This window comes from Astyanax mexicanus, unplaced genomic scaffold, assembly GCF_023375975.1.
Source record: "Astyanax mexicanus isolate ESR-SI-001 unplaced genomic scaffold, AstMex3_surface scaffold_31, whole genome shotgun sequence".
NCBI classification, from domain to species: Eukaryota; Metazoa; Chordata; class Actinopteri; order Characiformes; family Acestrorhamphidae; genus Astyanax; species Astyanax mexicanus.
The window spans coordinates 4404442-4429623 of NW_026040041.1; the positions used below are offsets into that span (position 1 = coordinate 4404442).

A 25182-nucleotide genomic window follows, 5' to 3' on the forward strand; every position below is an offset into this window, starting at 1 on the left:
AAATCTAACCCTACACCTAACCCTAGCCTTAACCCTTAATCAACCCTAAAATCTATCCCTACACCTAACCCTTACCCTAACCTTAACCTAAGCTTAAAATCTAACCCTAAACCCAATCCTAAAATATTAAGATAAGTGTTTGGATTAGAGTTGAATGTAGGGTTATATTCAATAGAGAATTTACTTTCACCTTTTAGTTCATTTGCATTTAATAGAGATGTAGTTAAATGCTAGTTAAATGTCAGTTGAGCATCAAAGAGGCCATCAAATGGACCATCCAAGTAAAGTGTTACCGTATTTTTTCATCAGCATTGCTGCCTCAAAGCTAAAAGAACTTAGCTCTGAAATGTTGAATATGAAGCCGTCTTACCGGTATGAGCTGGGGTGTATGACACATTTCCATTTCTGACTGGATCTGATCCACTACCTCTTCCCTTACCTGAAAAACCCACACAAGATAAAATTGATGCTCCAGTTAACAGAATCACGTTGTACTCCATCTCCTTAATTTCATACTGTTGAAAGCCTATTTACACCTAATCAAGCTCTTTTTGGAACTGAAACCGTTAACTGAGACCTCTGATCATGTCCTTGCTCATCCTATACAGCGCCCTCCATAATTATTGGCACCCCTAGTTAAAATGTGTTAAAAGCCTTAAAATAAATTTAATTTTTGTTGCAGAAACATAATCTCACTCTGAAAATATTTAGTAAAATGCAACCTTCAACTCAAGTGAACAAAAAAAATCCTGTATGTATTTGAACCATTTCTGTAATTCCTACTGTAGTCTCTAAAGTAGATCAAAGTATCTAGGAACCTTTAGTTAGTAATTCACCAACTCTTGTTTCACTGGGGTATAAATATGGCGTTACACAGAGGTCTATTCCTCAAGAGACAAGATAACACACTGATGTGATGATCACTAGAGAATTGAGAATGTCTGATTATGTAGTAATTAGGTAGCTCTACTCACAGATTGTCCCTTTCTTTTTCAGAACACACACAACCAGGAAGAGGAGGAGCACCAGGAAGACCAGACCAATAGACCAGACGAAGGTCATATTCGGGGTCACATTCACGCCTCCGGGGTCCTCTGTTGTACAATTAGATGAAACAATGAACATAAAGTGCATTAGTCAGGATTTTCCTTTCATTTCTCACCTGTATTTATGTTGATAATGCCAATCTATTCATATTGTATTGGATGAGATACTGCAAATGTTAGTCCTAATTTAGTTGTAAATAAATCAGTCCAGATTATTTAATTATATTCATTAAATAAAACTTATATAAATGTTTTGTTAATAAATCATAGTAATTATAGTAAATGCAGCTGAATAACAAAAATATATATTTACCCCATTTCTTCATCACTGGTTCTGTGAGGGAGCTGTGAGACACGTAACAGTCGTAATCTGCTGGATCATCACCACTGATCTCCACACTCTTCCTCAGCTGGTAGGTTCCATCATCATTGGGTCTGACTGCAGAAGATGTGATCAGATGATCAGGAATTTCAGTGTTGAACTTCCTCAGACTCATCTTCACATCTTTGGGGTAGAATCCCGTTGCCAGGCAGCTCAGGTTCAGTTTACTGGGGTTTTTCACAGACTTCATTGTGAACACAGATATATCCCCTGCAGAGAAAATGGTTGATTTAAAAATTTTATCCGAATTTTTTCATAGTTGAGAAGTCTTTAACTAGCCTCAATTGGACACAGTTCATGTTAATTCAACAAAAATGTATTTCACCAAAGTGAATAAGAAGAAAGAAATAAAGATATAGAACCATATTGTACACCCTGCAGAAGGTGCGTCACAATGCACGTTGCTATCTTACACCCCCTCAATAGTCTATTTTTACACCTTGCATCCCACACTGTTAAAATAGTGTTGGAGTTAAGAAAAAAAATCTAAACTGATGGGCGTGGTGGTCTGGAAGTGAGGTGTGTTCAGGTAAATATCTGCCGTGTTTTTATCTTGGAGGCAGGAATTAGAGGTGTGACACTGACCAATTAAAACCCTGACAACAGTCAACAGTCAGCTGTCCAATCCTATCATAGCCATGCATGAGATCTGTGTACATCTTCAGTCGTTACACACACACACATAAACCCACTGCTGTATGCAAATCCAGCTTTTTAAACAACAATAAACAGAATAGTAAATAAAATAATATTGCTGTTCCCGTAAATGAGCCGCTGGAGCTCCTTCACAGCGTCAACTAGCAGCTCAGTTTCCTCTGCTGAGACGCACACAAAAACGTCACACTGTTAAGATACGAACATGTTACGCCAAAAATTAACCACACCCATGATTAATTAAGAGAATCAGTACGTGACTTTTGCACGTTTGTGCCCTGAAGATACCAAAGAAACACCAACACGTCCTAACTCCACTGCATTATAGCACTATAGATCACCTAAAAGGCTCATAATGTCTAAAATATCCTTTAGTAAATCTAGAATCAATTACAACATCCAAAATATATTGCAAAAATAGATTTTGAACTGCAGGGTAAAAAAAAACACACTTAGGAATGAAGTAGAGTTTGGAAGTACATTTGTTGGAGCAAGTCGAAGATATATGAAACATCTGTATATGGATCATACATAACAGATAAACTACATCTTTTAAACTGAAAATGTGGAGAGCTGCCAGGTTCCAGACAGATGGTATACAACTTATTCTACCACACCCACTTTCAAGAGTTAGTTTCATCCACAGTTGTGTTAGAATTTCTGGCCAGTTCATATCAAATGGTTTCTGGTTCTACTGTATTTAAAGTGTAGTACACAAGTGAAGTGGCCCCTCTTTATCATGCAGAATTAGGTGGATATGAAGTCCTATTAGAAATATACATATAGGATTTTTGTTTTCCAAACACTGCATGAAAAGTGGAATTCCCAAGAGTAATCAGCACAGTTTTACAGACAGGACTGAAAACTCTTATAGATGTCTAGAAACTGTTGGGAAATTCACCCCCCCCCCCCTTCCCCCAGCTTCTAGGTCTATGGAGGCCTTAATATGCAAATGGTACTGCTGTGATCACACATAAGCAAGCAAATTAGACCTGAGCAGAGGTACAGAGGGGGGTAAGATGCTGAACAGAAATACAGCTACAATCTGATACTGGCTCAGCAAGGATCCAGAATCACTATGCTCGTAAAATTAAACAATAATGGCACAATGTAATAAAATAAAAATAGATAACCACTCCTTATTTCGTGTTAACTCCCTTTATCCATATTTTTCAAAAAACTAAAATGATGACATAAAAAATGTATATGGAAGAATAAAATAAAACATTTACATGAGAACAATGTTGTGCCCATGGTGAGTGATTTGATTATTTTACTTTGTGTGCAGCTCCTATATCTAAACCACTGTGCAAAGTGGCATAGAGTCACTTTTCCTGCTAACTCACTTAACTGCAAACTTGCTATGGTTGCTTAGTCTAATACGCATTTTTTCAACTGAAGATGCAAATGACTGTCTGTTACTTCCTGTTTGTAGATGAATGTGACCCTGGAGCAGTATAATACAAACCTGCACAAAGTCAAACCACATGTCATAGTGTCTGCTATCATAAGTCCCTTTAGTCAAAACAGGGAGTAAACGGGTGTCCAGTTTTTCCACTTTATCTGCATCCTGTAAAACCAGATGAAATTTGCAAAGAAATTCCTTCTTCATAAGTCACTTTCATCTTTTCCACTCTTGTTTAAAGTTTCTATTTAAAAGGCTTTTTGTTGTTAAACATCAGAACAACATCAAAAGTTTCAGCACCACAGAATAGATTCTTAAAATGATTTGGGGACGACCAATCGCGTATCAAGCCTTTTTCTGTTGAAAAATCTGCCGCAAACTGCTTCAGTAACGCTTAAAGCGTGAGAAAGTTATAAGCGGCAGAGATATTATTAGCGGATCTTTACAGCGCTGCAGTAATTAAAGCAGAAGCGCAGAGAAGGACATCAACCAAGTCCTGCAGGTCCGACAACAGAGAATAAAATCCTCTAACTGCGGTCAGCGACCGTCTCTCCAGATCATGGATTTAACTGAGCGGCTGACCGGACTCACAGAAGAGATTTCCGACAGTTTTAGTGCCGGAGAAGCGCCTATCAAACATCCTGAAAACTCCGGTGAGAATGATCATTTCTTGCGCGATTTAGAACTTCTAAAATGTCACAAATCTGTTTTTCGTTTAATTTTATTTTTTTTTAAACGAAAAAACAACGAAAAAAAGTTATACAGGCCTGTTGTTTATTTTAGTGCAACATATTATTGATGTTAAAGCGCTAAGCTAAGAGGCAGCTAACTGAGCTCATCTGGTCATTTTAAATGTAAAGTAGATATTAAACCTTGATATTTTAATTCAACGTGTATTTGTTATATTTTTTGCACAAAAGTAACAGCTTTTTTTGTTTAAATAGGAAATAGGGAGAGGACTCCACAACAGCGAAGCCAATTGCAGAAAATATAATCCGGAACGAGATTAATATAAATTAGCAGCGTTTCTTTTGTGATTAAAATAAACTATTGTCTATAAACTATTTATATATGTTTTTTATACAGAATAAGCAAACCTTACAACGAGAGAGTGACCTCTTATTTGGTTAAATCTATACTGGGGAGCCCAAATTTGCAGAGGTAAGATAAAGAATTAATTATCCGTAAATTAACTGCTTGGTTCGCGTGCATGAGTTTTGTGTTTTTTATTATTAACTACATTTTATAATTCTAGCTGCCTGCAAGACCAAGTTCGAGAGAAATGTTCAGCCGGCGCTACTACCTCCATCTACATCACTAAAGAGTTCAGACGCCAGCAAATGAAGGCTAAGATGTATAAATATAAAATAATAAATTAATTATAAAATAAATGACAGTATAATATAGCAATTTATTGTTATTGCCTCTTTACAACTGAACCAAACCAACCAACTGCACTGTTCTCTGGAGATTTGCTGTTTTCACCTATTTTTATTTTAATAAAGCTTTTACTTTAACTAAAGATGGTGAAATGTGTATTGTTTTTCTTCCAACAATGTTAATTCTCATGTATTTGAGGTGTATATCCATTAATTTTTAAATAAAAAAAAGATTATATATTACATCATGTAGATTTAGAAGGTTTTTTAATGTATAAAATAAATAATTACAAAAATTCAAGCAGTTTGCAAGTGGCAACCATATTTTTCAGATTTGCACTAAAGTTGGCATCTTGCCTTAATTTTACATGCTGATTATCAATCGCAAGTTTTCATACGACCAAAAATCCCTAAGTTTTGTTTATTTAAGTTTGTAAAGCAGTGTTTGAGCTTGATAGAGGTTCTTAAAGACTGATATGCCTCTAACTATGTTTAAATCGGCCTAACCATTCAGAGGTTATATATTTGCATAGATCAACCGCTGTTGACAGCTGTCAAGATAATTATTTGCCTACTATCTTTCCTGTGTTTACTCTCACTCACAACCGCTTTATCCGTGGCGTCTATCCCAGCCGGCATCGGGCCAAAGTCGGTATACATCCTGGACAGACCGCCAATCCATTGCAGGGCAGACAGACACACAGACACTTTCACTCACACACTCACACCAAGGAGCAATTTAACCAACATCCAATTAGCCTGAACATGCCGTCTTTGGACTGCAGGAGGAGACCGACGCAGACACGGGGGGAGAGTGCAAACTCCACACGGAAAGACCCGGGTCACCACAGCCGGGAATCGAACCCTCTTTCTGTGAGGCGGCAATGCTACCCACTGCGCCACCGTGCCGTTCTTTTGTGTGCGCATTTATACATGTAATTTTTTCGGTGGAATGGTCCTTAAAGTAAAAAATGTGTCCTTTTAAACTCAATTAGAGCTACAGTGATTGATCCCGAATAATAATAATAATAATGCAAGCATCCATATACTCACGTTTTTCAATGACAGTGTAGGACAAATATTTCTTCAGCCAATTTACACACCGCTCACATCTCTTAATGGCGTTCTGGTCATGTTCTGTGTTCCACTTCTTCTCCATCTCCTTCTTCAAGGAATGGTTAAAGCCAATCAAATCTTCTCCATCAAAGGCATATTTATCAATGCATTTTACATTAATCACAGAGCCGTTTTCACTCTCACAGCCATGTAGCCACTGAAGAACATGACCCCCTGAAATAGAAGAACAGACAGGTAGAATTAATCTCACACTTACAAATCTAACCACAGGCACATACACATCTTCTATATTCTGGGCAGTATATTAGTAATCTATATGCTATTTGATTTGATTTAGGGTGTGTCTTTGCTGTCATAACGATGGGAAAAGTACACCTACTAGTACATCTACTAATTCTCTTAATTAAACGTGTGTGGATATATTTTTTGGCGTAAAGTAAAATAAACCAATCAGAGGGTCTCTTGCTCATCATTCCCTTTAAGATTCAGGTGCGCTCTGACTTTGGCGGATTGCTATTTTTACGGTGCAGCCAGCCTTAATTTGCCAGGCTATAGGTGAATCTATAAGGGTGACTTTCACATTAGGATAATTCTTGCCGATCAGTTTTTAGTAAGAATTAGGAAATCTTACTGTTTTCTTTTTATATCTTTTTACATATTCTAATTCATTTTCATTTTCACTTTCACTCATTACAGGTGTATTGGCTCTCATTATGACATCATCAAAGGGTTAAACAAAACTGCATTTTCATTTCAGTTATGCAGGATGTACTGTTAGCTCTGTATTTTTGAGAGTTTTCTTTAATGACAAATACAAATTTACACAATAGACGAGTTTTTGCCAAAATATGTTTTTTTTGGGGGGGACTTTCTTGGTGACTTTTGTTTTATGGACATTTTTGAAAAGAAAAAAAAAACTCTATGCCCAACACATTTTACTTTCTTTAGACCAGTGCAGTCAGTCCTGTCATCATTTTGTAGTAGGTGCCATGTTGTTCATGCCCATATCGAAAGTTAGAGGATCCAGTGATGTTTATGAGGAAAATGTGTACACAGAATAAAATATACAGGGTTCTGAACAGATTTATTTACTACAGAATGTGATAGAGGCCAGGTTTTGAAAAGCCCATTCATTTTCCTCATAGGAAATAAACTGCTACAGAATGACGCAGGACTGCAGTGGTCTATATCTCAGACCCAGATGTGCCATAAAGGTGTACAGAGTTCCCTGGGAATGTTCAATCTCCTGAAGTCCAATGTTTAAATGATTTAATCGCCAAAATTGTAAACAATGGCTAGTAAGAAGTATTTACAATACTATATTAGATTGATCCTACTGTCCCTTGTAAATAACCTTCAAATAAGAAAAAGAACTGAAACATCATGAGATATGGCCTAATCTGACTGCTACCCCAAAGAATCAGCTCATCAATTAATTAACTATAAATATATAAACAACGTTTATTCCACTCCATACTTAAGATACAACATAGTTATAGTTCTCATGACTTACTGTACTGTATGTAACACTGATTCTGTCTGTACACATTTCTACACATGCTGTGGGAGTGCAGTGTGATTTATTAATTCTGGGACTACATCTTATTCACAATTTATTATATGCTTGAAATTCGTATTGATAAAGATCCATGTCTGTAATTATTAAGAGAGAGAGAGATGAAAGGTTATAATATTTAATGGGTTTAATCCCAAAACATGACTCTGGAAACAATGGCTGTTATTCTATTATGACATTGTCTCTCTTGAGCTGATTATTGCACTGATAAATAAAGCTAAAGCAGCTACACTTCTGGGGTGAGATACCAACAGATTAACCCTTAAAGACTTGCTTTTAACTCATTAGCTAAATATCAGACACTCCTCCTATCTGGTGTGACAACAAATGACCAACGAATGGCATTGAATGACAATAATTGAAAGGCAGTGAAAGACAGTAATTGAACGGCAGTGAATGACAGTAATTGAACGGCAGTGAATGATAGTAATTGAACAGCAGTGAATGATAGTAATTGAACAGCAGTGAATGATAGTAATTGAACGGCAGTGAATGACAGTAATTGAAAGGCAGTGAAAGACAGTAATTGAACGGCAGTGAATGACAGTAACTGAACGGAAGTGAATGATAGTAATTGAACAGCAGTGAATGACAGTAATTGAACAGCAGTGAATGATAGTAATTGAACAGCAGTGAATGACAGTAATTGAACGGCAGTGAATGACAGTAATTGAACGGCAGTGAATGACAGTAATTGAACGGCAGTGAATGACAGTAATTGAAAGGCAGTGAAAGACAGTAATTGAACGGCAGTGAATGACAGTAACTGAACGGCAGTGAATGATAGTAATTGAACGGCAGTGAATGACAGTAACTGAACGGCAGTGAATGACAGTAATTGAACAGCAGTGAATGACAGTAATGGAACGGCAGTGAATGACAGTAATTGAACGGCAGTGAATGATAGTAATTGAACGGCAGTGAATGATAGTAATTGAACGGCAGTGAATGACAGTAATTGAAAGGCAGTGAATGATAGTAATTGAACAGCAGTGAATGATAGTAATTGAACGGCAGTGAATGATAGTAATTGAAAGGCAGTGAATGACAGTAATTGAACGGCAGTGAATGATAGTAATTGAAAGGCAGTGAATGACCGTAATTGAACGGAAGTGAATGACAGTAATTGAACGGCAGTGAATGACAGTAATTGAACGGCAGTGAATGACAGTAATTGAATGGCAGTGAATGAGAGTAATTCACAGTAATTGAACGGCAGTGAAAGACAGTAATTGACAGTAATTGACTGGCAGTAATTGACAGTAATTGAATGGCAGTGAATGACAGTAACTCAATGGCAATGAATGACAGTAATTGACAGTAACTGAACGGCAGTAATTGTATGTATGTGTGTGTGTGTGTGTCTGTGTGTCCCTGTGTGTTTTTTTTGGGTCAGTGTGAGGTATGTTAATTTATTCATTTTTTTATTTTTGTGAATTGAATTTGTTCTGAATTATTGATTGTGATTTTGTTAAGATTTAATGTTTATAAAGATGTGAAATTTAAAAAATAAAATAAATAAATAATTGAAATTGTATTAAAATTGGGATGTCCAGGTGGCTACAAACTTAATTATTTATTTGGCTTATTAATTTAAGGCTACAAATAACTGTCTTATACCTTCCACTTGCCACACATGTTTTTTCTCCATTAGTGAATAATAGTGAATCACTGTGGTTCTCTGGAGTCTCAAAGCTTTAGAAATAAATGACTTTATAATCTGTTCCAGACTGATAGATGATCAGTAACTTTGTTTTCTCATCTGTTGTTGAGTTTCTTCAGATGAGGGTATAATAATAATAATGTGCTGATTTTTGAGATCTTTTATCTGCTTCATGTTGTCAGACTGATTGTGGTTAGTGATGAAATTAAACTCAGCTTTACAAAAAGTGGTTAATCACAATTAATTTATGGGGGAGGGGGGTAAATACTCATTTCACACAGAGCTAGATTGCTTTGTATATATTTTTTATTTTAATAAATAAAATGATCATTTATTATTATCAAAAGTGCTTTTTATATTTTATTTGTCTGATATTATAGTTTGAGTAAGTATGACAAAAATGCAAAACAAAGGAAAACAAAAGGCAAATACTTTTTCACACCAGTGTAGATGGCATTCATTACGTATTATTTCTTGATACAGAGGATGGCACTCCTCTTTTTCGTTTTGTGTATTTGCATTCATGTTCTTAAAGTTACAGTGTATTGATCTGAATAGTTTTAGAGATGAACAGAAAAAATGGGAATTTTGAAGAATGGGAAGTCCTGCTAAAACAGGATTGGGAAATGAAGCATGACTATTTGTAGCTTTCAGAACAGGGTTCTGGGAAAATGACGCAAAAGACGCAATAAATCTAAACACGTGATCCAAAGTAAGCCGCCAGAACTCACATTCCTGCATGCTATTCAGTTAAGTGCTGGGCCTGCTGGCTCTTGTAGAATGAATCATCTGCTCCTCTGTATCATGCTGTGTCTTGATGCTTTCCTAAAAACTTATTATGATAACAATCAGTTCAGCTTTCAAGCAGGTGCCAAGCAGATGAAATAACGAAAAAGACGCAGAGCTTTCAGACCTCAAATAAGTTTTTTCCAAGGAAGATTTCAGAATCAATCATTGGTAGAACCACCCATATTTTTTTTTATCACATCTTTCATGTGTCTTGGCATGCTCTCCACCAGTCTTACCCACTGCTTTTGGGTGACCTTATGTCACTCCTGGTGCAAAAATTCAAGAAGTTTTTAATGGGGTTCAGGGCTGGAGATTGGGCTGGCCATGACACTCTCTTGATCTAGTGGTGCTTAATCCACACCTAATTGATGTAGCTGTGGGGAATTGAGCATTGTCCTGCAGGTAAAATCAGTCCTTTTTGTTGGGTTTGGTTGTCTTCCAGGATAATCTTGCCTGAGGCTTAATTCATGCGTCATTCGCAGAGGCCAAACTGCTCAATTCCAGCCTCGCTGAACCTTCATCTCCAGATCATCACTGATCCTCCAACACATTTCACAGTGGGTGCAGGTACACATCTGCAGATCTCCATCTAAACATTTGATGAGGTATTGAACAAAGCTGAAAATTGGACTCATCAGAGAAGATGATCTAACTCCAGTCCTGTATAGTCCAATTCTTATGCATATCTTATGCAAGTCCTTCTTCTAGCTGGAGCCCTGCCTGTAAGAGATTTTTTTGCGCCAGGAGTAGAATTAAGGTCACCCAAAAGCACTACGAAAGACTTGTGGAGAACATATCAAGATGCATGAAAGCTTTGATTAAAAACCAGGATTATTCCACCAAATATTGATTTCTGAACTCTTAAAAGGATTCAAGGATTCAAGGAGATTTTATTGTCATTCGCATCACATGTGGTACATGAGGTGGAACGAAATTGTGATCTCACGATCCAGTTTACACCCAAGAGCTGTTATTAAATAGATATGTACATTAAAAAAAAGTATACAATAGAAAATACAATATACAAATAGATAAGATAAGTACAGATAAATACCCCCCCAACGAAAAAAATTAAATAAAATAAAAATAAATAGGAAGAGTAGATAGGTTGCAGCAACATGAAGTCCAGAGTGCAAGTGCGCTGTAGCAGCATGATATGGAATAAGAGCAGTAGAAGATAAAATGTCTCAGTGCGGGTAAAGTGACAAGTGTTTGTAAAGTGACAGTGTTTGTAAACAGTAATTTGTCCTTGTGTGTCAGTGCAGTGTGTTGTTAAGTGGAGTTTAAGAGTCTTACAGCTTCCGGAATGAAGCTGTTTCTGAGTCTGGTTGTTTTGCACTTGATGCTCCGCAGCCTCCGGCCTGAGGGGAGTGGGACAAAAAGTGCATGTGCTGGGTGGGTGGGATCCTTCCTGATGCAGGTGGCCCTCTTCCTGCATCTGGAGGTGTAGATGTCCGTGGTGCTGGGGAAGCTGACTCCAGCCTTCACCACCCTCTGCAGAGCTTTCCTGTCTGCAGCAGAGCAGCTTCCATGCCACACGTTGATGCTGGAGCACACAACGCTCTCCACCACACATCTGTAGAAGGAGGTGAGGACTGCGCTCCCGAGTCCAGCTCGTCTCAGCCTCCTGAGAAAGTAGAGCCGCTGGTGTGCCTTCCTGACCAGAGTGGAAGTGTTTTTGCTCCAGGTGAGGTTGCTGGTCAGGTGCACACCCAAGTACCTGTAGCTGTCGACCACTTCCACCGCAGATCCTCCAATGTGCAGGGGGAGGTGGGCATGCTTGCCCCTTCTGAAGTCCACAATCATCTCCTTCGTCTTCTTTACACTGATGCAGAGGTTGTTCTCTCTGCACCAATCCTCCAGGTGTTCCACCTCCTGCCTGTAGCTGGACTCATCTCTGTTTGTGATGCATCCAACCACTGCCGTGTCGTCCGCAAACTTCACAATATGACAGCCTGGATGGAGAGGTGAGCAGTCATATGTGAGCAGTGTGAACAGGAGGGGGCTCAGCACACAGCCCTGAGGGGAGCCAGTGCTGAGGATTATGGTGGGGGAGGAGATCCTCACAGACTGCGGCCTGTTGGTCAGGAAGTCTAGGACCCAGTTGCACAGCGAAGAGCTCAGTCCTAGTGAGGAGAGTTTGGTTATCAGGGTCTGAGGAATCATGGTGTTGAAAGCGGATGTGAAGTCCACAAAGAGCATACGGACGTAGGAATCCTTCTGCTCCAGGTGGGTGAGGGCAGTGTGGACCACGGAGGAAATGGCATCCTCTGTGGATCGGTTCTTCCTATATGCGTACTGATGTGCTCACATATGACTGCTCACCTATCCATTCACAGCACTGGTTGGATGCATCACTGACTTTGGCGGATTGCTATTTTAACAGTGCAGCTACCTGGACGTGTTCAACAAACTCTTCTCAGCAGAGGAAATTGAGCTGCTGGTTGACGCTGTGAAGGAGCTCCAGCAGCTCATTTACGGGAACAGCAATGTTATTTTATTTACTATTCTGTTTATTGTCGATGTAAAAGTTGGGTTTGTGCTGCTGTGTGTTCATGTGTGTGTAATAAGTGGGGGTGTACGCTCGGCTCGGCGTGCCCATGTTACCGAGATAGAGATGAACGTCTGACTGTTGGCGTCTGTCTAGGTTTTTACCTCAACTTTAGAGAGCTTTTAGCAGTTAAATTCCTAATTAACAGAAAATCTAATCTAATCTCGTTTTATGAAGCATAAAATAATCTCATGAATTGGATTAATCAATCAAGGGTATAAGTAACCTACAGTTTACTGGACCCATTTCTTAAAGTAATGATGGCCACTCTTTTTTCTTTAGTTAGCTGATTAGTAACCTGACCTCTGCACAACACAAGTGATGGTCCCAACCCCTTTAATAAAGCAAGAAATTCCACTAATTATCCCTGATAAGAAAAACTGAAAACCATTTCAGGTGGCCACCTCTTGAAGCTCATTGAGAGAATGATGCCAAGAGTGTGTAATCAAAGCAGTAATCAGAGCAAAGGGGGTTATTTTGAAGAAACTAGAATATAAAACATGTTTTCAGTTATTTCACCTTTTTCTGTTAAAGCTCACCTTCCGCAAAAATCCGATTTTTCTTGTTTTTTGTGGAATACAGTAGGTCTCTCCGAGTTGAATGTGTACACCTGCACATTAAACTGTTTTGCAGCCCCCATTGTCTGCAGGAGCTAAGCAAAGAAATTTTAAATTACCTTTCTGCCTACGTAGTCAGAAAATCACAGACCAGCCCACCTTGGCTCGAGAAACTCCCAGAGGCGGAGCTGAAGCAACACAACATCACCGCTCGTCTGTTAGGAGGTAACAGCGCTAGGAGCAACATGGCAGAGCAAGTCCGTTCCTGTGCTCCTAGCTGATCAGAGGAGAGATATTTGCATGCTGTTTGCATGTATGAATATTCATGAGCAAAGCTGGAATCCGGTCATTTTGGACACACCCCTAAAACAGTCCATTAAAAAAGAGCTATACAGAGACACCTGAGCACTTTTATTTTACAAAAACGGCTCACATGTCATTCATTCATACTAGAGACCACAACTAGACATTTTAAAATGAAAGAAAAAACGACGGAAGGTGAGCTTTAAGTATAAAACTCCACATGTGTTCTACAATCTACAATCTACAATGTAAATAGTCATGAAAATAAAGAAAACGCACTGAAAAATAAAAGTGTACAAACTTTTGGCCTGTACTGTACATGTCTGATTGTCACGTCTGGTGCTGTAAGCTCCTCTGTCCCTTCCACACCCAGCTCTGACGGAGGTTCTCAGGATAACAACTACACAACCCAGAACGCACCACCCGCTGACATCACACACACACCTGAGCACATGACACCTCACCTGCTTCCTCCAGGAAGTCCGGAATTCTAATCATGGGCACTATTTAAGCAGCACACCAAACACACACCGGTGCCGCGTATTGTTGGTTCTACCTCTTTACTAAGCGTTCCTGAATTACTTATCTCTGCTATTTTGTGTATGACCTTGCTTTTGTTTTTCTCGACGACGATTTTTGCCTTTGCCTCTGATATTGGATTTTCTGTGTTTGACCTGGACTGTGTTTCACTTCTGCCTCTTGGATTACCTCTGCTGTTGGATATCTCGTGTATGAACTCTGGACTGTTTCATGGTTATGGTATGGTTTTGTCTACGTTGCTCCTGTTTTTCTGTACCGACCAACGCTATACCTGTGTTTATCTTTAATAAACATTTTAACAGTATCTGTACTTGTCTGCGTTCTGTGCACACCATGACACTGATGTAAGTGATGAGTCTATGTGGGTCGTCTGTCGGGGTTACTGTATGAATCACATCACCTACAGTAAGATTTCTACAACCTCTTATAAAAGAAAAGAAGATCTTCCGTGACTCACTGAGTTCGAGGTCCTTCATCTGTTGGTGAAAGAAGTTGTTTAATTCTAAATGGTCCTCAGTCATCTCATCAAAGCCTCCATTCCAGTCAGGCTCTGGAATATTCTTCAGCCAGTTCGGTTTTGGAGCTTTAGTTTCGTCTGTGCTGCTGTTGTAGGAATTTAGCTGTTTGCCGTCCAGTAGCGTCTCCGCGGTGCAGTAAAAGAGGTTGTTATTAGAGGTCTGGGGGTGCATGATGTACTGGTAATACAGGGAGTGTTTACCTGTGGGAAGCAGAAAAACACTTTATTTAAGACTTATACTGCACCTGAAAGCTTATAAGAAACATATGTAGAAACTTCTCAATTGTGCAATTCCATCTTCAGTAATTTTAAAATGTCTAATGTCAGTTTCATTACAAAACCTAGTTTACGATGTTTTTACCTTCTCCTGTATATTTAATTCTGGCTTTTAAAAAAATAGCAAGTCATATATTTTCCATTAAAACTTTCTTAACTAATTGTGGGTTTTGGAGAGAGCTTAAAACAGGTGCATGCAAATCCTAAAGCCCACGCAAAAATGTGATTGGCTCACTTTCTTTGTAGATGCTGGGCCAGAACCTTACTGATTTGCATGCTCTTCAAGAAAAATGCGGGGAGCAGCTTCCTCTTTCTCTTTGCCTCAGGCGATTGGGGAAAAAATGTGTCGCCTGTGGCTCGTACTTTATTCAGGGAGATTTAATATGATCTGCGGGCATCAGGGAGCAGTTATCCATATGCGGTAGCCTCCCACAACTTCACTCCCACAAGAGACTTAAGACCTCTGTGTGTGAGTAGGCCTGTCCTGATAAGATTTTTTTGTGGACGATATATTGTCCCAGAAATTATTGCAATACACAATATTTTTATTTTATTTTAAGACTATTAAATGCCACTGACATAATGATAACAGAATAGCATAAAAAAACAATTATACACTTTTTAAAGACAACACCATTTAAATTAATCATTTATTATAATTAGTTTGGGAATTCTATACTGATTTCTTCACGTACTTTGGTCCACACAATCACAATAGACGATATCACGATTCTCAAAAATGATTGAGGTCATGTTTACTTATTGTATGATAAATCGATATTGCAATTATTGTGACAGGCTATGTGTGAGTGAGTGTGTATGTATTGGACAGGTTGTTTGGAGTGAATATACTGTATAACAAGTGGAGTAAAATAATCTTAAGGGAATTGTTGTATGGGAACAGTTGTGTCAAAAGAGAGAATTGAAAAAAAAAAGTGAGAGAAATTGTGTGTTTTTTAAAGTCTTATCAGCTGATATTTTTTACATGGTAAAAACTCAGTAAAACCAGAGGAATAAGCTCTGCTTTCTTTAGTGTAAGGAGACTGTGTTGGTACTTATCATGTTTGTAGCTCAGACTCAGCTGGTAAAGACCTGCAACTTAAAAAACTGTAAAAACTGTAAAAGTAAGAACTGTAAGAACTGTAAAAGAAAGGGTTACGTAATCAGGTTCTGCCTACGGGCTGGTTTGATGTGCAGGGTGAGAGCATGTGTCGCAGCATGTCAGTGCACTGTGACCTTAAAAAATCACACAGTATCCACCTGGCTTTAATTATTTAATTATTTCAGTTTTCCTCCAAGTTTGGCGCCTTTTTAAACGCACGATTCACGCTGATTAGTCCGTCATCTTCACACTTATCTCTACAGAAAACAGGTTATTTGGGTGAGTAAAGCACTTTTGAACCTTATTAACCCGTGAACAAAACATATATTTGGCCACACCGTTATTTACGCCACAGTGGTCAAAGCATTGACTTGAAAGCATGGAATTATTTTGCAAGAAGAATTTTGCAAAAATTTCCAAATCAAGAAGGATGCCTTAGTGATAAACTTCTACCCATAAAGATTAAACATTGTTATAAAATCAGTAGGGGCTTCAATAAAGTTACAAAAACATATATATTTTTTAATACAATACTTCAAATTATTAATACAGTTCTTATATATAACAGTCCATTTCTATTTTATGAGTAGAGGCATCAACTTTACAGGGAATCTTGTACTATAATCTATAAAGAGGAGGTAAAAATGTTAAATTGTGTGTTAAAGTACAGCAGCGCTGTAATGTTTAGTTAATGATCAGAATCTTCTCACCTTCATTCATTTCTTCAGTAAACCCGATACATCCAAATGCCAGAAGACTAAAGATCCAGAGTGCAAACCACGCCATTCTTGTCCGTCTTCATCAAACACCGCTGCTGCAGTGTTCATCTATATCAATGGAAGTTAAGAAAGGGTTTACCTGTCCTTACAAAAACAGAAGGGAGCATGTGTGGAGCCGAAGGTGGGGCTTCATGAAGCATGAAGTGGAGTTATATAACTTAATTTTGGGAGGATGATCCACGCCCTCACTCCTACTCTCCTCCTTATATAAACCATCACTTCCTCTCTACCTGCTTGTTGAACAACCTCACATCCACCTCCTCCCCATCTTACTCCTTCTTTTATTGTCTACCGTTCTCAATACAAATGTCATTGTTGCTTTTTGTGAGTGGTGGAATATTTAAGTCTGTAAATATGCAGGTCGGCCTATATATTTTATTTTTATTTATTTACTTTATTTTTATTTATTATTATTTTGCCACTGTGGAGGACAACTTTGGACAACAATGGTATACATAATTGTAATAATAATAATAATAATAATAATTACAACAACAATAATAACAAAAACAAAACTAAAATAATAAATAAACCAGAAAAATAAATGATTAATGATGGTGGTTTATGAGTGGTATATATGTATCAGTATTACAGACCTCCATAAACGTTTACTTTTTCTTTATCTGGTTAATTAATAGTACATTTTATGTATGTATAGTTCAGTTTATTATATGTATATGCATCTCATGTATTTTCAAGCTTTTTTGAAAAGTAAAATATAAACTAAAACTATCATGTTTAGTGTCTCTTTTTCATTAACTTAAAATCAATGATGTTTATAAATGATTCATTAGTTTTATTTATTCATCATATAAAACAATACAGATGTAATGAGAGATCTAATAATGCTACAACAATGTAGAATTTAAGCTGAAACAGTTTGGCACTGTTTGTGAGTCATTAGCCGGGGTTGTTATTGTAAATGCACTTCCCCTTTTTTTTCTCTGTCCAAGCACAAATACTCCACCTGCTGGTTCATACCTAAAACGAATGAGAGCTCTGAGGAAAATAATAAGTACATACAGATTCTTTTGTTAGAAAAAAATACTGACTTTATTAACAGTTTGTTACTCTCAAACAATGGCTGGCAAATAAATAGTAAAATAGTAATAGTAAAAATGTTTCATAGAAATAACTTATTATCTAAAAAATTAAATAAATAATAAGAATTTATGGCAGCAAAATAAAGATCTTTACATTCAGTATGGGAATAGAAAATATATTTTGTTCTATAGTTTCCAGCAAACCATGTGCAATTCAATACTATTCAGAATTCAGAATGTCTTTTCACTACAAATCCTAATTTCACTGAACACTACACACCACACTTAGTGATTTAAAAAATAGCATTCCAATTACCCAAACTTGAATATCTCCACACAATGCCTGTTCACAATATCAGACACAGCCCTAGGTCTCACCTGCTGTATTATTATTACTTTACTGCAAAGTAAAGTAATGGCACATCTCCTCGCTTAGCTCTTTTTCTTCCATACTTTTCTTTATTTTCAGAGGATATCAGAGCTTTTTTTCTATAAACTCATTATACAGATAAGGCATGATCACTAAACAGCCTTTTTATAGTACCTTTTACAGATATTTTTGGTAGTTTTTACAATAGAGCTACAGACACAGGGATCAACTGGTGGCTACCAATGAGGAAATCTACAAATCTACAAAATGTGTCTTCTGTATTTAGAGCACATGTGCTATCAGAACTGCTACAGTCTTCTACTAAAGATGACTGTATTGGAAACAAGTTTTCGGACCTTACTGTTGGATTTCAGGAACTGGCGTTTCTTCGCTGCTCAAGGACTATCAGAGTGTGGGAGTTTAGGCAGCGGAACAGCAGGCTTATTAAAGAGAAACACAGAGCCGGACCAGCGGAATGTGTAGACGGAGCCCCAAATGTACAGCTGAAAGAAATAAGTAAAATCAGCAGTGGATTCATGTGGGAACTAAAATTCATGCTACACACAGCTCTGTAGTGTCATCCTCCACTCCCGCTAGCAGAACACATTCAGCTAATGCCTCCAAGGCAGTCCATTTGAAGACACTTCAGGGGTGAACAAAAGGAGAAAAGCTCAAACTCAAACAGAGTGCTAGCTTAGAACTAGCATTAGTAGCGTCAACTCCTGTTAACATTGCTAAATACAGCAATGCTAATGCAAAGTGGGCTAATGCTAAGCTAACACTGTACCTAAAACACAGATTTGTACCTCTTCTAAACCTAAATTTCCATCAGGATCAATAAAGTATCTATCTATCTATCTATCTATCTATCTATCTATCTATCATATGTAGACAATCGGAACATTGCTACATGCTGTCTCCCAAGTGCTACAGTTGCAGACATCAAAGGAAAGCTCTGCAGCATCATAGCCAACCGCCAATCAGCAAATCACATCATTATTCATATAGGGTCAAATGACATTCAGCAAGAAACCTCTGAAATTCTGAAAAAGGATTTCAGTAAACTTCTGGACTAAAAATCGAAACCTTCATCAGTGACCTGCTTCCAGCCCAAGGAGACTACTTGTTCTCGTCTGTTGGCTCCAGAAGACCTGCAGCCTGAAGGGTCTGAACTACAGTGAGAACTACATAATCTACATAATCTTTTTTGGGGACATAAGAATCGTTTTTCCCGTGATGGAACGCACCTAAACAGACGCAGGGCAAAGGTGCTGAGTGTCGCACCTTAGCCTGTATCTGTCCTGTGTTTTTCCCCTCATTTGGTCCCTTGTGCTCCTGTCATGTGTTCCCAGCCATGTGCTTCTGTTGTGTTTTGGTCCCTGTCTCTGCCCTAGCTCCACCCTAGCTCCACCCTAGCCATTAGTGTTGTCACCTCCTGTCTCATTTCTAACCCCAACCCCTTGTTAATTCCACAGGTGTCCATTGTGCGTGCCAGTGTATATATACCCCATGTGCTCCTTTGTTCTGTGTCATGCTTTTTGTTTGGCCGTGTCCGGAACTTGTTAATCTGTTTTGTTTAGCCTTAGACCTGCTATTTTTTTTTGTCTTAAATGTTCCATGTTTGCTTTATGTAGTTTGTTTCTTTATTTGTTATTTTTGCTTGTTTGTTTCAGTCTTTTAGTTTATCATAGTTCATAGTGTTTTGTGTTAGTTACCTTTTCTTTATATTACTCCCTAGTGTTCTTTTCTTTGTTAGTTTAAATCTGGATAATAAAGAAGACTTGCATTTGCATCCTGCCTCCTTCTCTTCGTTACACTGAGAGAAAATCTTCTCTTTGCCCTCTATCATCAACCAGCTTCTTCTACTAAAGGAGACACACAGACATCTTTCCTCATCCTGGATGAACTAGACACTTCATTCCCGTCTAGTGACAGTCCACCAGTCAAGACACTAGCCAGCTTCTAAATATGATAAAATGTGAGGAAAATAGCCATCAAGAAATCAGGAAAACTGGCTCTATGAATGATTTCTACACAGAGTTGAATTCTAACTCCTCCTCCTTTTCTCACCCTCCCCCCATCTGGGCTTTTCAGAAAAGAAGAATGAACTTGTTTGTGTTGGAACTAAGCTGTCATACTCCATCACAGATCAGGAGGAAGTCCCACACAAAAAGCGTTCTCTACAACCTGTCACCCAGTGCACTTCTCCCACTCACGCCTTTTTCACCGGCTGCTAGAGCTTTAAGACCTACTCTCTTTAAAAATATACTTCAGTGCAAACAGGTTACACTTGGGGAGTTTTCCTCATTTGAATATCTCTACATCTATAATATATGAGTTTCACATTTTCAACTGAATTACTCAAATTAAGTAACTTTTCAATGATATACAAATTTTTTGAGATGCACCTGTACTTCTATTAACCGTTTACAGACCCCCAAAATACTTGGCGAGTTTTATTGATGACTTTTCTGAACTTCTTAGTACAATCTCTACATATTTTAATAGCATTTTAATCCCTGGGGATTTTAACTTACACACATTTCTAGCAATACTTGACACTTTTAGATTCTCAAAGCATGTAAATAATCTCACTCACAACCGAGGACACACTTTGAAGTTATTAGCAAGAAACTCACCATCAGCCCTGTCATTGTCAAATATCTTTCCCTCTCTGATCAATTCTGCATTATATTTGATAAAAGAGGCGCCTAAATGATAACGTCAGAGATGAGTTTATTAAGGTCATGTCTACTGAATCGATTGCTGGAATTAAGTCTGTTAATATTCTCCTAGATAACCTTAATGCCAGAATTATAAACACTATTGATACGCTTGCACCAGAGAAAAATAAAATAACTTCTCATAAACAAACATCTTCCTGGAAAATACTTCTGTTTTAAAAGCCCCCCAAAAAAGGCAATGCAGAAAAGCAGAACCTACATGGAGGAAATCTGACCTCCAGATTCACTATGATTCATACAGACAAAGCCTCCAAGTCAGGCAATGAATTGAAAGTGCCATGAATTTGCTGCCTATTTTAGAGACAAAATAACAGAAATCAGACAGACTATAACAACCTCAATCCCAGCAAATAAACTAAAAACTCCTCAAAACTCAGGACAGAGATTACGATGACGTTGCCTCATTTCAGCCCCATCACTGACGAGACTCTTGATAAAACAGTGCTAGACCTAAAATCTTAAAACCTCGATCCCCTACCAGCAAAACTCCTTAAAGATGTGTTAGAGTGTCTAAAACAGATCTTCTGCAAATAGTAAATGGCTCATTATCCTCAGCTAATTTTTCAAGACTGACTGAAATCTGCAGTTGTTAAGCCATTAGATCCTGCTGTTTTGAACAACTATAGACCTGTATCTAACCTCCCTTTTATAGGCAAAGTTAATGAAAAAGTGTTTCTAAGCTCGAGTTACAGCCTTGATAAATTCCAGTCAGGATTTCCACCAAATCACAGCACAGAGACACTGCTCTAGTAAAAGTTCTAAATGACATTCGCCTAAACTCAGACTTTGCTGCTGTTGGACCATGTTTCACAGTTGGGATGAGGTGTTGTTAAAGCAGACTGTGTTTGTCTATTGTTGTGATGTAGATGAAGATCAGAACACATTTAATGACCAATTTATGCAGAAATACAAGTATAATCCCAAAGGGTTCACATACTTTTTCTAGGTTATAATCTACCTAGTAACGGCTGATGATTGAGTTTCTGATTGGTGCATCAGTCTTTAAAATCTTCTTTAAACTGAAAGTGATTTATCTGTGGATCTCCAGTTGCCAGTACAGACCAACAGCACCAGTTAAACCAGTTCCTGCTCCAGTCCGGTCAGCAGAGAGACAGTGGAGCTGATGGTGGAGTCTGAGATTTTGGTTTTGCTGGTTTTTGGGTTTTTTCTCCCAAGTTATGGAGGTAAGTTTTCTCCTGCAGAATCTCAAAATAATACTGTAACCAGAATAAGATAAAAAGCAAAATATATACAGGTAATAAAACATTATTTTTTAAAGAGAAAAAGACCAGTTTTAGACTAGGAAGTATCCAATTTGTTTCAATGTGTATTTATACAATCATTTGCAATAATTGTAATTTCCCAGATGGAATAAATGCAGAACTTTACATGTAGAATAATTTAGAATTTCCTGGTATAGTAGAGAATACTGAACATGTCCTATTATAATTTATATATTTTTTCTTTGTTAAAATAAACAAGGAAAGTATATATATATATATATATATATATATATATATATATATATATATATATATATATATATATATATATATATGTATCCTACACTGCTTGCACTGTACAATAGGAGCATTTTGATAAGATATAATATTATTTTAATCAGTTGCCCTGGCATTAATTTAGATAGGTTTTTCAAAACCTAATATAGCAATGTTAGCGCTACTGATAAAACAGTGTCAGCAATTTAAAAAGATATATTATATTATATAAAAAAATGTTGACTAAATAGATATGAATAATTATGTATAAAAACGTGTATGTATTAATATATAATAGACATGTTACATAAGAACAATATATATTTTTTACTGTACATTTATTTTACATAAATTATTTATTTATTTTCCTGATTTCCACAGATATATTGACTTTTACAGCACCAGAACCCCTAAACTGGGCTTTATAAAAGGGATAAATGGAAGTGACTAGGAAATTAAGGCAAAATTATAAAAAAAATACAATTAAGAATATTTTTTTAAATATTCATGTTTCACAGTGCAACCAATACAAGCACAAAATAAAAGAAATCTTATGCTTCTTTTTGACGGAATACATAGAAAAATAGAAAAAAAAAATAGAAATCTTGCTCATTAGCCCCCAGCTTATATTAATCCAGTGTAAAAAGTTAGTAAAAGTTTTGTCTTTGGAGACGTTGTAGGAAACGAATTGTCCATTATATAAATGTTGCTGATTAAAGTAATGCAATTATTAAGAAATGAGTTTATCCCCATCTGCTGGTTATCTCAAGCATTACAATCAATCTCAGCAGCTATCCTGCCTGTGCTTTTCTGATTTTCTACATGTAGAGTTTAGGCCTAGAGTCTCTTTATTTAGGTTAAACTACAGTATATTTCATTTTATGTGTCTTTAATACGCAAACATATGTAAACTCTGGTACATTAACCGCTGGTGGTACAAAGTATTTCAGGGAGGTGCACCAGATGACCTCAGAAAATTAATGCAAGCCTAAACATTTAAGGTCAACTAAACTCCCAGATTTTTTCCTTGACTCCAGCCTCAGCTCAGGTTAAAAACAATGCTAAAAAGAGGGAGGGGTAGTTTGGGAGGGGCACTGATGTATGGGTTTAGGGGCAGGGGGTGATTGGCTGATTCAACAATTATTCTCATGTGCAGTTGCAGGTGCACCTAATAGTGGCCAGTGGGTGTATTTATTGTACTTTATTTTTTTAACATAATTGTTTTCCTTGATTTCCACAGAGAAACACACTCTTTATTTCCTCCACACGTCCCAGTTTAAACACACTGATTCTATCTATGAGTTCACTGCTCTGATGCTGCTGGACGATGTACAGATCGACTTCTACAACAGTACAGACGGAGTCAGAACTGCTAAACAGAACTGGCTGAAGGAGATAAATGGGAAAGACTGGGAAAGAGGCTCTGCTGAGCTGAGAAACAACCAGCAATATCTCACCAACCTCCTCAACATGCAGATGAAGGCATTCAGACACTCTGAGACCAGTGAGGAAAATACATGTTTATTATTATCTTTATCTTATCAATTACCATGTCTATTGTACATAAATCTACATATTTAACACATGATAGTACATTGTACAATGCCAATGCACACATTAAATATGTAGTGTTTTTCGCCAAGCAGTGCGAATGCCCAACCTGCCCTTCTTGATCCTGCCAATGCACAAGACAAATAACACTTATTATGCTAGCGGCGGACCTAAACCAAAGGCTATGCTTTCCAGTGGAGATTGCCAGTACGTGTCTCAGACCAGACCTCGTGCTCTGGTCCACATCACTGCGTAAGGTTTACATTATTGAGCTTACTGTGCCCTGGGAGGATTCTGTTGAGGAGGCCTACGAAAGAAAGAGCCTTAAGTACGCTGAACTGGCAGCTGATTCTGAGCAACGTGGCTGGAAAGCCAAGGTTTGTCCAGTGGAAGTTGGCTGCAGAGGCTTCGTTGGAAAAACGACTACCAGGCTTCTTGGGGAACTGGGAATTCGAGGCCATACTCAGCGCCAAACCATCAGAGCCCTCTCGAGCACAGCGGAGCAGGCAAGCGGGTGGCTCTGGCTAAAGAGGAAAGATGCCACCTGGGCCCCAAAATAGCACCTGTGATGCAGGAGGGCTAAGAGCTGAGGGGGGCACATCTGGGACGCCAGGTGTTGCCGATGAGCTCTCTGGAGGTGTAGTGGGCTTGTCATCGAAACACCAGTGAAGGAGGGTGCCCACCTGATGACTCCAATGAAGCTCCAAACCCTATTGTTACACAGACAGCACCTTATTTCTTATCCTCCTACAGGTTACTGCATCAAACCACCTCAAATCTCAGGGGTGCAATCAATAAGGGATTGTGCAATCTAGTCCTATGTTAGAACTATCACATAGTTCCAACCCTGCAATGTGATTGGCTGAGAGGTGTTCTAGGAGTGCCATTATCAGCCAGTAATGCACTGTAACTGAAGCTCTCCATGTATTACTCCAGCGTTTCTCAACCTTTTTTCTATCACGTCACCCTTTAAATATATGCGAGCTGTCAAGGCACCCCAGTTTACTGCTGTACTTCAGGTGAGAACGGGGGGGGGGATGGGGTTCTGGCGCAGTACTTCAGGGGAGAACGGGGGGGGGGGGGTGCAGGCGCAGTACTTCAGGTGAGAACGAGGGGTGTTGCTGGCGGAATATGAAATAAAATAGCCGCGGCACCCTGGTTGAGAAACGCTGTATTACTCCACCACATACAGGTAACCTAGCAACCATTGTAGTGTTTTGAGCCGTGCATGGTGTACTTTTCCCGTCGTTACGATAGCAAAGACACACTGACATGCCCTAAATCATGCTGCATGGTTGACAACTGGCCTACAGATGCTAAAATAGAAGAAATCGGTTCCTCTACCATGGCTGCCGATCAGAGAATAATATATACAGCAA

The 25182-nt window shown here is 38.1% G+C and overlaps 1 protein-coding gene across 1 annotated transcript; it reads right to left on the reverse strand.

The window, feature by feature from the left end:
• Positions 1-966: 966 nt before the first annotated feature.
• Positions 967-1703, reverse strand: LOC125788852 (class II histocompatibility antigen, B-L beta chain-like). The gene is made up of 2 exons (XM_049472729.1): positions 1360-1703; positions 967-1094 (listed from the first exon to the last, which is right to left on the reverse strand). The coding sequence occupies exons 1-2, from the start codon at positions 1616-1618 to the stop codon at positions 967-969; spliced, it is 387 nt and encodes a 128-aa protein (XP_049328686.1). The 5' UTR covers positions 1619-1703.
• Between the last annotated feature and the right edge of the window lie 23479 nt (positions 1704-25182).

Coding starts and splice junctions, on each gene's coding strand:
- LOC125788852 (XM_049472729.1), bottom strand. CDS start 1,618: ATGAAGTCTGTGAAAAACCCCAGTAAACTGAACCTGAGCTGCCTGGCA. Junction 1,095..1,359: donor ACCAGTGATGAAGAAATGGG/GTAAATATATAT, acceptor ATTGTACAACAG/AGGACCCCGGAGGCGTGAAT.